At 46.1% G+C, this 15,461-nt stretch overlaps 1 protein-coding gene across 1 annotated transcript in view; it reads left to right on the forward strand.

Annotated features, from left to right (window-relative positions):
* Positions 1-1,947: 1,947 nt before the first annotated feature.
* The window catches only part of LANCL2 (LanC like glutathione S-transferase 2), a 31,597-nt gene continuing 18,083 nt past the window's right edge, over positions 1,948-15,461 (forward strand). Inside the window, exons 1-2 of the mRNA XM_065665671.1 lie at positions 1,948-2,581; positions 14,166-14,283. Coding sequence (XP_065521743.1) covers positions 2,384-2,581; positions 14,166-14,283 — 316 coding nt within the window. The 5' untranslated portion in view covers positions 1,948-2,383. The remainder of the gene's footprint in view (positions 2,582-14,165; positions 14,284-15,461) is intronic.

Genomic DNA, 15,461 nt, shown 5'->3' on the forward strand with positions numbered 1-15,461 from the left:
TATGCTTGAGGCTAAACATACCACGTTGCAACAAGGGTGAAGAATGGTGAACATGAAGTGCGTTTAACATGAAAGGGGCGTTTAACAGGGTGTTAAACACAGCAGTTCGCAGATAGCCAGACTGTGCAGTAATGCAAAAGGCAAGGGGTGCAAACCCACAACCCACCACTCCAGAGGAAGGGAAGAAAAACAACCTGCTCTACCCAGGTGGCACGAAGCACCTTCACTCCTCATCTATCGGCTTTGAGCAGGTTGGTATGATCGTGTTTCTATCATAGAATCACCGATTGGTTTGGGTTGGAAGCGACCTTACAGATCATCCAGCTCCTCTGGACTCACTCGCGCAGCTCCACATCCTTCTTGTGTTGTTGCCCCAGAGCTGGATGCAGGGGATGTAATTATTTGTACTGAGGTAGCTGGTTTTCACTGAGGGAGGGAAACCATTCCAGATGAAAACACATTCTTTGCATAGGAAAATGTCTACACAGAGGCAAGACATTCTTTTTAGGAGTCTGTGCTTACCCTTTCAGATTAAAGAGGATATTCTAGTGATGACTGTGTAATTTTTGAGCAGATGCTTATTTTCACTTCCAGAGCAAACACGAAGTACTTCCTGTGGGACAAACTGCTTGGAATTTCTGCTTTGTCATGAGCTCAATTTTTATAAATAAATAAAGCATTGCCCAAAATCTCTGTCCTGCCACAAGGTGATGGCCCTGTCCCATTTATTCACATGTATATTGCTACAAGCAACTGCAAACTGAAGCCAGTGCTCGGACAGGCATCACCTATATTTAACCTTACACACTGAAAAAAAGATCAATAAGTCTGCACAGTGTCTGCAGGTCTTGAATTAATAGTTTATGGTCTGGCTGACTTACAATTACAAGCAAAAAGTGATGGCATTGTCAGGAGTAAATATTTAATGGGATAATGAGGTCTCCTGCGCCTGTACTTTTACACAATCCCGAGATGCGTTTGGCTGGATTGCAGGCTTTTTGCAGTCTATTCCTACACAAAAGTGCTCCAGTGTTAAATATGAATTCCTGAAGGCTACAATATCGACAGCATAGAATAGTATCATAGAATCCCAGACTGGTTTGGGTTGGAAGGGACCTTAAAGCTCATCCGGTTTCAACCCAGGGACACCTTCCACTAGAGCAGGTTGCGCCAAGCCCCGTCCAACCTGGCCTTGAACACTGCCAGGGATGGGGCAGCCACAGCTTCTCTGGGGAACCTGTGCCAGCGCCTCAGCACCCTCACAGGGAAGAATCTACCGTTTATTTGTGAATAAATTTTTACTTGTGAATAGGAAAGATTTATCCTTGACTCTGGGATAGAACTGTCGATGGAGGCGCCCATAAAACAGCGGGTTACACCGATGCTGACACGGCGCCCTGGCATTCAGACCCGCCGGGCTGGACCCAAGACACAAGCGCTGGACCCACCTGGGACACCTCAACCCCGAGCGGGCACCGCCGGGGCCCTTGCCCGCCCCATGAGGCGTGGAAGGGGGTATTTTTATGTCTCGGCTTTTAGGATGGCGGCCGGCACCGCAGCCCGAGGGCGGGACGCGCGGAGGATGCCACCCCTTGGCCCCCCCCTCCGCTTCTCCCCGAGGAGCGGCCTCCCCGCGCCGGCTGAGGCAGCAGCCGAGGACTGTGCCCGCTTCTTCCCCCTCCTCAGGGCGGGCGTTGTGGCCGCGGCCGCCGCCTTCCTCCCACCCGTCGGGGCTCGGCGCACGGGGCCCAGGGGCTGCCGGCGGATGAGCGCGGCCCGGCGGAGGCTGCGGCTGGGCCGGCCGAAGGAGCTGGTGGCGTACTGCCTGCTCGTGGGGCTGTCCTTGCCCCTGCTGCTGCTGCTGCCGCTGCTCTGAGATGCGCCGGGCGACGGCTCGGCCCCGCCGCGGGGGGACGGGCGGGAGGAGCCGGCGGGAGCCCCCCTCCGCTGCCCGGCGTGCGGCCGGCGGCAGCCGCAGCCCCAGCGCCTGACGCCGCGGCGGGGGACGATGAGGAGCTCGGGCGGGCTTTGCGGCGGTGCCACCCAGCCTGCGCGGGCGGGCGGGCTGCCTCTCCCCGCGGGGGGGGCCGGCCGCGGCCACGGCCGCGCTCTGCCCCTGCGGGCGTGATGCTTTCTCCGCCGCGATCGCCGCTCCACATCCGCGGGTAATGGACCAGCGGCCGCCGGCACTGCCACCGCAGCCCCTCACCGCGGGGCCGGCGCTCCGGGACCCTGACCCAGCCCCAGCGCCCGCCGGGCGGCGGCTGTAGCCGGGACAGCTGCCGGCCGCGGCGCTCGCGTCGCTGCAGATCCGCCGCTCTGCGGGGCGGAGTGTGTCCCCGCCGGCTTGCCGTGCGGGGAGGCGGGCCGGGGGCCGGCTGAGATGGGAGAGAGCATGTCCAAGAGGCTGAAGCTGCAGCTTGGCGGCGAGGCGGAGATGGAGGAGCGGGCTTTCGCTAACCCCTATCCCGACTACCAGCCCCAGGGAGCCGCGGCAGCTCCCAGCGCGGCGGACGCCCAGCGGGACAGGGCACCGCTCCCGGCGGAGGACGAGTCCCTCCCCTTCGGCGCCGATGGCAAGGTGAGTCCCGGGCGGGCGCGCAGGCAGGCGCCGCGTCCCGGCCCCGGCCGGGGCCCTGCCTTACCCGCGGGGCGCTCCCTCCCCGCAGGCCGGCGCCCGCGGCTGTGGGCGCTGCTCCGGCCCGGCCGCGGCCTCCGCGGCCTGTTGGTACCGGTGCGGAGCGCAGAGCCGCCACCGCGGGGCGGCAGGGGCCCGGGGGGCTCCGGAGGGGAGAGCTGAGGGGGGAGCAGGGGAGCTCAGCGTGGCCCGGGGTCGGTGGAAGCGGCTGCCGTAAGCTGTTTATTTACACCTCCCCCCCGAGTGCGAGTGAAGCCGGTGCAGGGCCTGGAGGCAGCGTTGCTTGTGCTACGATTACCGCGGTGGTTCTGCCGTACCTCGTGCGAGTTGCCCGTGTTTCACCAAAGCATACAGGGAAGGGAGAAGGGATTCCCCTTAGGTGACAGCCGCGCTCAGGCTGTAGGTGATGCTGGACCGTTCTCTCCAAGGCATGCTTTCACTGGCATACACGCGTTTATCCGTTCAGGTGCACCATGGCAGGCACCTGGCAATCAGTTCGGACTAGCAGACGCTCTTGTGGCACTGGTCGCAGTCTTCCTGCTCCACTTACCTCCTCAGTGCCTTGCACAGAGCTGGTTGGGAAGCTCTTGTGTGTTTAAGCACAGAAGTGACTCTGTCCTGTTACTACAAGGCTGGCTTAAGCTGCACAAGGAATACCAGAATACGGACCTTCTGTCCTTTTAGCCCAGAGCAGCCACATCGTTCAGTACTGTGCTGCTTTGTCATCTTCTGGGTGAAAAACACTGCATGGTGACATTTGTAGAAGCACAAACACTCCGAGTGGGAAGTGAACTTTCATGCTGGGGTGGGTAAAGGAGAGCCTTTAACCTCAGCTCTGTATTTTTCTGTTTGTGGTAATAAGGAGCTACCTTGATTTACTGATAGGGTGGGATGAGGATGGTGATACCCAGCAATGAGAGTAGCATTCTTCCTGAGTATCGTAAGAATGAGCAGGACAGCATCAGCTCACCATCAGTCCGAGGCAATGACATGTCTCACTAAGTTGTTGCAGCTGAGGTTTATGCAGCTGAGCAGAGCGCACAGAAGAAAATGCTTCGGGGGATTGGTGTCTCACTGCTGCAGGTAATTGCAGCTGTCAAAAGCGGAATGTGGCACTTGAAAGGGTTTAAAAAGCAAGAGTGGGTGTGGAAGTGCAGTTTCCTTTGTTACAAAATCCCTGTTAGTGTAGTCAGTGCTGGTAAACAAACCTATTTGCTATTTATTTTTGTGAGGAGAACTGTGATTTCTTTATTCTTTTGTATCTGGTTCAGTGCATAAAAACCACCCAAATACCGTAAGTTGACAAATGAAGGCAGAGAGGAGAAGACAGAACAGTTGTAGCTGTTTACTGTTGTTAAACTGATAAAAAACATACCACGAGCTTTCTTCTAAGGCCTTCTGTAGGGCTGTCTTATGTACCTGCTTTAGGTCCCACACACCATGCCCATTTCTGTAAAGAGAAAATAAGCTTTTGTGTACTGCTTTATCTAGGTTGACTATGGCTTTCCACAGTGAGAACTGGTAACGAAGGAGGGTGAACTTGCTAAGTTAATTTCTTCAAGAGAATTCTAGCTGTATTTCAAAACAGTTTAATTCTGATTTGCTTCATCTTTAATTCCTGATTTAATCCAAATTCAGAGACATTGTTCTGTGGCAGAGCTGAAGTAAGTCAGTCAAGAATTCCTAGCCGTACATTCACATCAGGAATCTTGGTGCTGCTCTGCTGTAGATGAGTCTGCTATTTTACTGTGGGCACATGTTTCTTCCCAGGATCAATGGTGGATGACATTCCATGTTACCATGTGGCAGTTAGCAGCTATTTGTGTAGCTTTGTTCGCAGAACAGTTCTGACCACCTGAGTAGCTGTGTGTTTGATAAAAGGTGGTGTTCAGGCACTCTTAGGTTCAAAAGTATGAAGCTCCTCTGGAAAATGTCATCTTCAGTATCACATCGAAGTGATGTAACTACAGCTACTTTCAGTGCTCTTTGAATTTTTTCAACCTTGTGCATTTCATAGGAGAAGGCAGATGTGAGTGCACGTTTTCTTTAGTTTCTGCATCTGCAAAATGTGAGGAACTGTCCTGCATATTTCTGGTCTATGGCATAGACATACTTATGTGTATTTGTATTCTTGGCAGCATTTATACGTTAGTAATCCTGGTACTCTCCTGGCTTTTATGAGACTTTGTGATGAGTATTTTGGGGTCCTGTTTTTTGTGGGTTTTGGTTTGAAGTTTGGTGCTTGTTTTAGGTTTTTTGGTTGTTCTTTTTTTTTCCATTTAGCTGCCTCCAGTCCCATCAGAGAAATATCTTTGCCTGCCTAAAGCCCCAGCGAAGACAAAAGAACTTTACACAGGTTAGGAAGTCTGTTCTATAAACCTATGTACACAACAGCACAAGTTTCCTAAAGGCGAGAACAGCTATCAGAAGCCCTCAGTGCACTGCATGATTTCTTCCTCCCATCTGCTGCTGTGTGGAGCAGCGAGCACTGACTCACGTAATGACAGCTAGAGGTGTGTGGGGATCTGCCGTTGTCATGGAAGGCAGTGCATTATTAATCCCTCCATTTGTTTTCATAAGCTGCCACGATTGCCATCTAAAATCCATCTGGATGATAGAAGGATAAGAAGCTCTTCAAGTCATTGTCTGAATGGGAGACAGTTGGGACAGAGTGCTGCATACGGAAGCATCTTTCTTTGTGTGCATAAGGTACCCTTCAGGAAGGTAAAAAGTGCAGAAGAGAAAACAGATTTGGGGCTGCTGATTTGCCTTCTTAAAAATATTCACAGTAAGCACTTCAGTTATCTCAGTGGGCTGTGATCGTGAAGTTGAAATTCACTTTTTCTTAACGTTTCTTCACCATGAAAGTATTGTGGACTTGAATTGCTTCTGTAACTTGTCTGAGCAAGCTGGGGGTAGTAATTCATCAGACAGCACTATGTCTAGATTAATAAGAAACAATTTTAAATGTAAGCCTTTGTTTAAAAAATGATGAGTCTTTCGATTAAATACATATTCTGTGACCTATTTCCTTTTGATGTGGATGTGATACCTTAGCCTGAAAAAGAATATCTATAGATGCAGAGTGGTCCAGAAGTTTTCAAAATGGAAATGGAAATGAGGGAGGCAGAGGAATGAATAGGCAGCTGCAGACTCGGATCAAAGCATATTCCTTAGTTCATGGGAAAATAGTTCTTTCTGCTTAGTTTCATTTGATTTTTAATTCACCATAATTGGTTTTTGAGGAAAACATCAACGTTTGAAAACCACCAAAATTGGATTCAAACTTCAGGGATAGGCCACGAGGATGTCCAAACAAAAACATCTTTTTCAGCTCAATTTTTTTCTTGATAATTTTTTTCTGACGTGCCATAATGCTTTAGGAATATTTGTAAAAGGTGGTGTGTTCTGACAAACATGTACAATGTACTTAATTCGGCTTCACAGGGGCTTCCTTACAGGGAACCTGTTTTAAAACTGATGATGCTTACCGGCAAAGATCATCACTTAATGAGAATACTTCTGTATCCGTAAATCTATTTCCTTAGATTATCCTTTGGACGATTTAGTGGTGTTTAGTTTCCTGGGGCTTTCTCAATCTGCTGTTGGTTCTAATAATTCCTTTATGTGGCTTTTCAGTCTCTTCTTCCTCCTTTAAAATATATTAAAAAAACATATATCTGAAGATTCACTCTTCATTCCCTTTCCCATGGTGTATTTTGTATTTCTTGGGAATGTCTCACAGGGCATTTTAGTTGTCTCGCTGAGAGCAGGAAGTTCTCCCTGTTCTGGGAGTGATCCTGCAACCACTTACACTAGTGGGAGTCATGCCCCTCGTTGCACTGGAGGTGAAATTGAGCCTCCAGAGCCAGTCGATATTTCTTCCCACGTTTTTTCTGGAGATGTGGGATGGGGTAGCTGAGTTTCTTGAGACTGCCGCTTTTTTTACCGTTTCCTGGCACCCCATCTCAGGTGTGTGCTGTTTAAACAGAGGATTCAAATACTGCAAATCACATTTCTGCAGAAGGAAAGTTTGTTCTGCCTTTTGTGAGTCTCAGTCAAAACTGGGTCTGAGAATTGGTTTATTGTGCTTCCTTGTCCATTACTAACTCCTGGCAGTGTACACAATCTTAGAGGAAGAGCTGCTGCTTCTTCCCTGCAGTGCACGTCAACATCAAACACCACTTAGCACATTTCTCATGCTTCTATATTGAAAGCCTCTTCTGTTACTCAGGACAACACTTTACCCACATGGTTAAGCCTCTTTGGTTTTAGTCAACCAGTTCTGAATGAAGACACTTCTAAAAATCAAATCCAGAGTTCTGATTAAATTGTCTCACATCCATCCACTCTTCACCAGTTTCTAGTTTTGTCTTGCAGACCTGTGTGTTAAGGAGTTGTTACTCTGGCTAGTTGCCTGGGCAAGTGCAATAAGCATATTTTTTGGTATAAATAGTATTTGGGGTCTAACCACAAAATACTGATACGCTGTCAAGTTCAGTACGTGGAATATATCTGCTGTCTGTGCTTCAAAATAATTTGGTAGTATTGGTAAAGGTTTTAGCTTTTTGTACACATTGTGGACCACCTAAAAATGTTCCAGCTAGGGCACAGACCTCTGTGTGGGCAGTGACTTTAAACTGCCTCACAACAGACTTCTCTTTTCTTAGTTTTCAAGAGGTTGCATGCTGATGTTAGGCTACCTGGAGGACCCGTGATTTTCAGTATTGCTCTTTTTACTTTATTTTCTAAACATAAGATAGTGTTCTTCAGTGTCTGCTAATCCTGTTTGGTTTTGTTACCAATATTCTGAAGCTTTTTGATGACTCCTTAAGATGAGCTAAATCTTTAAGATTTGGGGGTTTTGCAACATAATCACCAATGAGACAAATAGCTTCTTTTACACACAAATGCTTTAGAGGTGCAGTCTCATTATTTCTTACATGCTTTAAACAATTCTTTGTGTAACTTGAATGGATTGCCTTTTAGTGCTGTTCTTCACACCCTCATCTCCTCTGAGGTAAGGATGATGCCTGCATTTAAAGCCTGTTCCTAAACTGGCATTTAAAGCAGTGTACTAGTTTGCCTAGAACTATTGATTTTGTCCTCTTTCTTTCCGTCCCTTTCCCCTTGTTTTCTTCTTTCTCTTTTTTCCCCACTATCACTATATGCCAGATCACTGAACAGCAGAGCAGTGTGTTCTACAGACAGCAGTGTTTCAAATCATTTATTAAGCAGGTGGTTTTGCAGAATTGGCATTCGTTTCTGGAAGGACCTATCTGAGTAGTAGCAGACAGCTGTGTTTAACTGTTTAAGAGGCTGGGTGGTGAAGTTTCTTAGCATCTGGTATTTTGAGATGAAGAAAAAACTGCTCTTGGAGCTGTGACAGTCTTTTGATTTAGATAAACCAAAGTAAAATGTGTTTTCTGTACAAAAAGGCAGGTCGCTTCCCAGATGACCTTGCTAAATTCTGCATGTGAGATCCTACTGCCTGCCTTCTGGTCTGCTGTTGCTGGAGCTCTGTGGACGTGAGCATGAGACCTCATCCTGCTTCAGTAAATCCATGCTCCAGCGTGCGAGTGTGGAACCTGGCTCCCTTACAGTCAGTGGCAAAGTTCCCAATTATCTCAGTATGGGCAGGATATCTTGTTTCAGTAGATTTGTGAGTTGTCCCCCACCCCATTCTCCCTTACCAGTGTCTGTCATGTCCCTTGTGCAGTCTTCTGTGCAAGTTTGGTTTTTGAATGAGTCCTCGCTGCAATGCCAACTTGAGGTGCATTTTCTTCTCTGTGAAATGCACTTCAGCTGAAAGAAAACTCAGCATCATGTTATGTCTCCTATTCCACCCATTGCCAACAATAAAATCTGTTTTCTCTGAGATACCTTTTAACCATATTTGAACCTTGAAGAAATAAAAGTAGTATTTTATTGTTCAATAGGTAACACTGTGTGTATAGTCCAGCTTATTTCTGCTTCTGCAGAATCCATCGCTTTCTTCTTCAGTCTCATTTTGCACATAGCAGCAGTCCCTCAAAAGCTGATGAAATAAAACAGGGTGATAGCAAGATGTTGTTTTGGAAGCTGGTGGTGCAAGAAAGACTGGTACGTTGGCAGCTTGTGAAGAAGCTGAGCTCAGGTCTCCATTGTCTTACCATGAATCTGCACAAGTTACTTGGCACAGATGCGTCATGATGCAAATAAATGCTGAGAGATGCTTTTGAAAAACACATCAGTACATAAATGTCTTTTACAAAGGCAAATGAAATAACTCACCCTGTGTCTGTCAAGCCAAAGTATACTTCTAACCACAAAAAGAGTGCCATCAGGCAAACAGTTGCATTGTCAGACTTACGTAAGCACTGTGATATCTGTCCACATGTGCATGCAAGAGTTTAAGTTACAGGCTTCTCTTACCTACCAAAAATCATGATATAAAACACAAACGTAGCAGCTGCTCATTGCCTCATCTGCTCTTGGTGCCGCTTTGTTTTAAAGCCACAGCTGTAAAGATGGGTATGGCTGTAATGAAGAGGTAGGTTGCTAAGAATTGGTACGTGACTGTAATAGCAACTGCAAATGAAATGTGTGTTTAATTAAGGAGATTTTTATTTTGCATTCTGGTGTATTTTTTTTGTAACCTCTGTGTGCAGTTTTAGTGCTGCGTTTACAAAAGAAGATGACGTAAGTTCTTTTTGAAACCCTACAAATGAGAGAAAGCAGCTAGGGGAAAGAGGTATCGTTGACAAGAGCAGCATAATTTGGACATCATGTCATTAGTGCCAGAGGTGGGTGATGTTACATGTATGCTTACATTCCTTACATTTTTGCTGACTTTAAAAGGCTTTGGATTGGGATGTAGCTTTGCAATGGAAAAAGTAATGTGGTTCAAGTAAGTCACAAAACAATCTGCAAAACCAACATCTTTGTGTTTTTCTACACAACTTTTATTTCATGCTGATAATGAGCCTTTCCTGTTACCATAATCAATATGGTGCGGGGTTCTGTTGGGTATAGTGGGGAATGAGCTCTCCTGTTTTGCATTTTGCCAGTGTAAAACTTGAGCAGTAGTTGGGATGATAGTGGTTGTTCTTCCTGCAGCAGCAGAGAAGTAATGCAGTAGTTGAATTCCTGGAAAGAACCTTTTCTAGGTTAAAAGTACTTTTTAGCTCCTGTTATCACCCAGTCTTCTGTGAACCAGGAGTAAATGTGATAAAGGATATCAGAGGTCAGGCTTTCTGGTATTAGTTTGTTCCTACAGGAATAACAGGAGTAACCTGCAGAAAAGGCTGAATGCCAGCTGGAACCATCCTCATGAAATGAATATGCTTCTCAAGAAAATCAATCTGTGCTCAACATGAATTAGCATGCTTTATGCTCAGCTGTAAAGCTGCCATAAGATTCCTTTAAGGAGGTTTATAAATCTTCTAAAGCTACCTTTCAACATTCTTTTCTTTATGTAATTAATTTATTCTAGTGCATGTAAGCATCTGTTTTAAGTTTGTAGTGGAATCTTATCAAACCAACAGTGGCAGTGCTCAGTTGTTAATGCTTCAGAGCAACAGAGCAGTGGTGAAATGGCTGGGGAGAGCTGTTGCCTCTCATAACCTATTCACACTGGCATAAGCTTGGGAGTAACTTTTGGCTGATAAGTATTAATAATAATATTTTTAAATCCTTTTATCTGTGCTTTTCCAAACACTAAACCAAGATAGGTACGTTACAATTCCCATTTTAGACAGAGATACATGCCAACCTGAGCTAAATTGTTTGCATGGGACAAAGGTTTCAAAACAGAACCAGGAGTCCTGATGTCCTATCCTAGTCCTCCCCTCCTGCCTCTTAAGTAATTTTATTTGGTGTTTGATAAAAAATACCCTGGTTTGGTAACGGCAAGTGTATTGTCAGAACAGAAAGGTAACCAGCCTGCTTGTGATGAGCAGTAGGTGAAATAAACTGGGAGTCTGAAACCTTAGTTCACTCTTGTCCTCTGTGCCTGGACCCGTGTGGATATCCTCATGCTGTTTTACCATATGTCTTAGCATTGGCATCGCTGTCTTTTGAAGGAGAGGAGCCTTTGGGAAAGGTTCTGCTTTTTGTTGAGACTTCACTGAATGAGTCAAAAGAGTGTGGGGGGATGTCATGTGTGTGTGTGTGTGATACAGTAAAAGGATGCTTAATGCCATATTAAGGGCAAAGAGTAATAGACATCGGATGCTGACTGTGTTTGGTTGCTATTTCTAGAGTTACTGGAAAAGGTTAAGGTGGCTTTAGCTTCTCCCTAGAGTGGTATGTGTGTGACATGAGATATAATGGCACAATTTCCTTCTCCCTTCCTATCCTGCCATCATAAAATGGGTTTGAACCATTGACCCACAAAACTTCTGGTGTGTCAGAGGACTTGTGTAATTCCCGTTATCTTTCTCATTTCTGAATCTGTTGAATGGTTGTTTGAATTCACTGGGTTTTATTTGAAGCTCCACTCTGAACAAGAGTACAAAGTGTAGTGTATTTTGAGGAATAAGTTGCATGGTGGCATCCAGGACCCATCATTTATCTGAACCCTTTCCTTTTGGGATCATAGAATCATAGAATAGTTACGGTTGGAAAGGACCTCAAGATCATCTAGTTCCAACCCCCCTGCCATGGGCAGGGATACCTCACACTAAACCATCCCACACAAGGCTTCATCCAACCTGGCCTTGAACACCGCCAGGGATGGAGCACTCACAACCTCCCTGGGCAACCCATTCCAGTGTCTCACCACCCTAACAGGAAAGAATTTCCTCCTTATATCCAATCTAAACTTCCCCTGTTTAAGTTTTAACCTGTTATCCCTTGTCCTGTCACTACAGTCCCTGACGAAGGGTCCCTCCCCAGCATCCCTATAGCCCCCCTTCAGGTACTGGAAGGCCGCTCTGAGGTCCCCACGCAGCCTTCTCTTCTCCAGGCTGAACAGCCCCAACTTCCTCAGCCTGTCTTCATACGGGAGGTGCTCCAGTCCCCCGATCATCCTCGTGGCCCTCCTCTGGACTTGTTCCAGCAGTTCCATGTCCTTTCTATGTTGAGGACACCAGAAAAAGGACATGGAACTGCTACAAGAACTTACCTTCCTAATGAGCTAATTTCTTCTTCTCCAGTAAAAAAAAAATAAGAATCATAAATGTAGATGTGTTTAACACCAAACTAATCCTTCACCAGTCTGCTTTGTTCCAGCTGCTATCTGGGAGCAGGCTGGGGAAGCAAGAGGTGGGAGATCAAGCACTCTTTAAGAAAACAGTAACTTAGTGTAAGCTGACAAGTAGGCCACTTGTGCAATGCCATTTTTCTGATGATTACTGTGTTGTAGCTCTTAGTTTGGAATGTGGGGAAGCTCTGCTGGTTTCCATGTTCCTGGAGAGTTTCTTGTCTGGCTGTTCCTGAATAACTAAGATATGGGTGGCAAGCGATGTATGCCTGGGGCGTTTTATAAATGATGGAAAACGCATTCAGGAAGTATTTTTGGGTGGCACAAGATCTGTGTACATCGCTATTTTGTCAGAAGCTTTTCCTACAGCTCAGGAAGGGAGGAGGTTTTTTGTCTCTTCATCTCTAGCTCTGTAGTAGATAAATTGTGCTATGAGTAAACCTAGCCCTTAAACTCTGTTTAAATACATAAAATAGTTTGTAATAAATGTGTTAGTAGGAAAAGCTGATCAATAAGTGATTCTGTTTAATAAAAAAACAAAAAAACCCACAAACATTTTTGACTGGTGATCCTGATGCTCCCACTCAAATCAGAATCGTCCTGTGAAGGGACTTCGTGAATACTCTTTCCTGTGGAAGTTAGTAGGGCAATAAATTCTAGTTAATGGACTGTTTCCACATTCCATAGGCTTAAATGAGTTATCAGTAATGTATCTTCCCGTACAGTGTCCTTAGTAAGAGAGAGATGTTGGCAAGAGTAGTGTCCCCTGTTATAGTTCATATATAGCGTTTATATTCATCTGTGTAAGCTTTTCTTTGTCAGAAGTAAAAGCAAGGCAAAAGATCAAACATCTGTTTCTTCACCTTCATGCATGAGCTGAAGCTGATGAGCTACTTTTAACTCATCCTCTTTGTGCCTAGCTCTTTCAGGTAGTTTTTCATACATCACCGCATTTAACAGCCTCATGTCATTACAAAGAATGTCAATCCTAATACTGTTTTGGAGAGAGGAGAGAACAAGAAGCACAAGGAAGGGCATTTAGGTGACCTGCCCTGTGTGTGGTGATTGCAAACATCAAAAAAAGTCTTGGATTTAAGAAGAAAATAGGGATACATCTGTCGTGGTTTAAACCGATCCACACAGCTCGTCCACTCACAACCCCCCCCCCCCCCCCCGCTCCCGGAGGGATGGGGAGGAGAATCGAGAGAATGTAACTCCCACGGGTTGAGATAAGAACAGCCCGGTAATTAAGGTATAACACAAACCACTGCTGCTGCCGCCAGTGATAATATTGGTAAGAGAAAATACCAAGAGAATACGATACCACCGCCGAACGAGTTCGACCCCCCCGAAGAGAGAGAGTGTGCCCTTCCGGGTAACTCCCAGTTCCCTCCCTGGGCATGCCGTGCTGTGGTATGGAATACCTCTTTGGTCAGTTTGGGTCAGGGGTCCTGTCTCTGCTTCCTCCCGGCCTCCCCTCGTCCCCGGCAGAGCATGAGGCTCACAGAGTCCTTGGCCAGAATAAACACTTAACTTAACAACAATAAACACTCACTTAACAACAATTAAAACCAATCGGTGTTATCAGCTCTCTGCCCAGGCTGGAAGTCAAAACACAGAGCTTGCACCAGTTACTAAGAAGGAGCAAAACGGCTCCTGGTAAACCCAGGACAACATCATGGATGATGTGGTTGAGCACATCATTAAACTTGACTTGATGTCAGCTTGGCTTGACTTTGACTTAATTGTCTCAAGTATGGGCGTTTATTTTTCTATAGCTATTTCCTGCTCTGTGGTGCCACAGCGGATGTGCAAGGACCTTGTGATGAGTGCAAGCACCTGTACACAGGGCTTGTAGGTTCACTGTGCTGCATTCATCCATAACGTGATCTTGGTACCAGGACCCTCAATGCCTCACTGGCCCGTGGAGTGGCAGCAGATGGTTGTTTCCTGTTGGTTTCTATTCACCTTTTACTGAGCTCAGAGAAGCTTTGCTTACTGTGTTAAGAGCCTGAGATAAGAGGCAGGCTGCAATTACATACTTGTCACAGTGTCCATAGCTGCTCTCCATGTGACTTTAAAGCATCCTCAGATGATTTTTGTCTAATGTAGACGCTAGTAACTTACTCTAGTATGTAATCAGAACGCATTGCATGGGGCACACTTAAGATGAACCATCTTGACCCTGCTGGTTGCTGTATATAGTATTTATTCTCTAGTTATTTTCTGTTTGTTTGTTGTTTGGTTTTGATTTCATTTTTTTTCCAGACCAGAAAGTGGAGCAGACAGTTTGCGTTCCTATATTCTTTCATTTTCTGACTCACTCCTGTCTGCTGTTTTCAGGTCAGTGCTCGGTTCTCAAAACGGATCCAGGCAAAAATCAAGGACCTTCTGCAGCAAATGGAGGAAGGGCTAAAGACAGCAGATCCACATGACTGCTCTGCCTATACTGGCTGGACTGGTGAGAAAGCTTGAGTTTGAATGAAGCGTGTTAAATGAAGTAATAGGGTTTATTCACAAGAGGAGGTTCTCATAATTCACACAGGGGTGTCAGAAAGACTCTGATAGAGGCGTTTGTGTGAGTTGGTTTCTTTTAACTCTGAATTCTAGGTCGCTACTGTCTGGAATGACTTCAGTAGATGGAGTTGCGGGGAAATAATTGGCTTCTGTGTATGGAGATCTTTGTCTTGCTAAAGGAATGGATCTTCTAAGGCTGCTTGCTCTTTCAGCTTGCCTCTCGTTTCTTTAAAGTTTTCTTAAAATAAGTTATTTTCACCTTTTTCTCTTCAACTTAGCAGTTGCTAACGGTAACAGCATGTTCTAATCATGGGGGGGAGGTGTTCTGTTCCACTAAAATCTGAAATATGGATAGTTTGGCTCTGCTTGTTCTGCCTGTACAAAAATGGTAAAATGAACGTGTGAGGAGGGGGAGTATGGAGGCGGGCTTGTGAGATTGTGAAGTTCATGAAGATAAACAGGCATGTGCAAGTGCTGGTTATTGCTGGGCACCATCGTCCATGTCCAAATGTGAATGAGCCCTTTGGATCCTTCACGCAGAGCCTGCAGTTGACAAGCCTGATGCAGCCGCTGCTCTTCAAGCTGCCAACATGCTTTTCCATCTAGGCCTCTTAAGTGCCACTTTGCTATTACAGTGGCACATTCTATTCCTGCTCTGTCTAGCTCACTCTTGAGACATACTTATGCTTTTAGCACAGCATGTTTGAAATGCACTCTGAGGAGATCTATTCTTTTATCTTGGTATTGTGGGGGGAAGCAGCTTGGGAAAACTTGTCAGGCTTTGGCCATGCTGAGGCGTAATTCTGGCAATGAAAGGGTACCATCTTTTTGCTGCCTTCTTGATGTTTCGGTACAGGTGGTGCTGTGGGTGGATGGGTGGGGAAGTTTTAAGACAACTCACACTTAAAAGGTAGATGTGTTTCAAGGTCTGAAAGCGTGTGGCTGCTGAGTGAGTGTAGATGATCTCCACTGGTGGGCTTTCTCACACTGACATTACAGAATGGCTCCCGGGGAGCTGTGTTCTGACACTGTGACTGACAACTGAAGTTAACGGCTGATAAACCAGAACATGCTGAAAATGAGTCATAAGCTAAAAGTAACGCAGCCCTCATTAGCTAAAAC

The sequence above is a fragment of the Lathamus discolor genome, chromosome 2 (genome assembly GCF_037157495.1).
Source record: "Lathamus discolor isolate bLatDis1 chromosome 2, bLatDis1.hap1, whole genome shotgun sequence".
Lineage (NCBI taxonomy): Eukaryota > Metazoa > Chordata > Aves > Psittaciformes > Psittacidae > Lathamus > Lathamus discolor.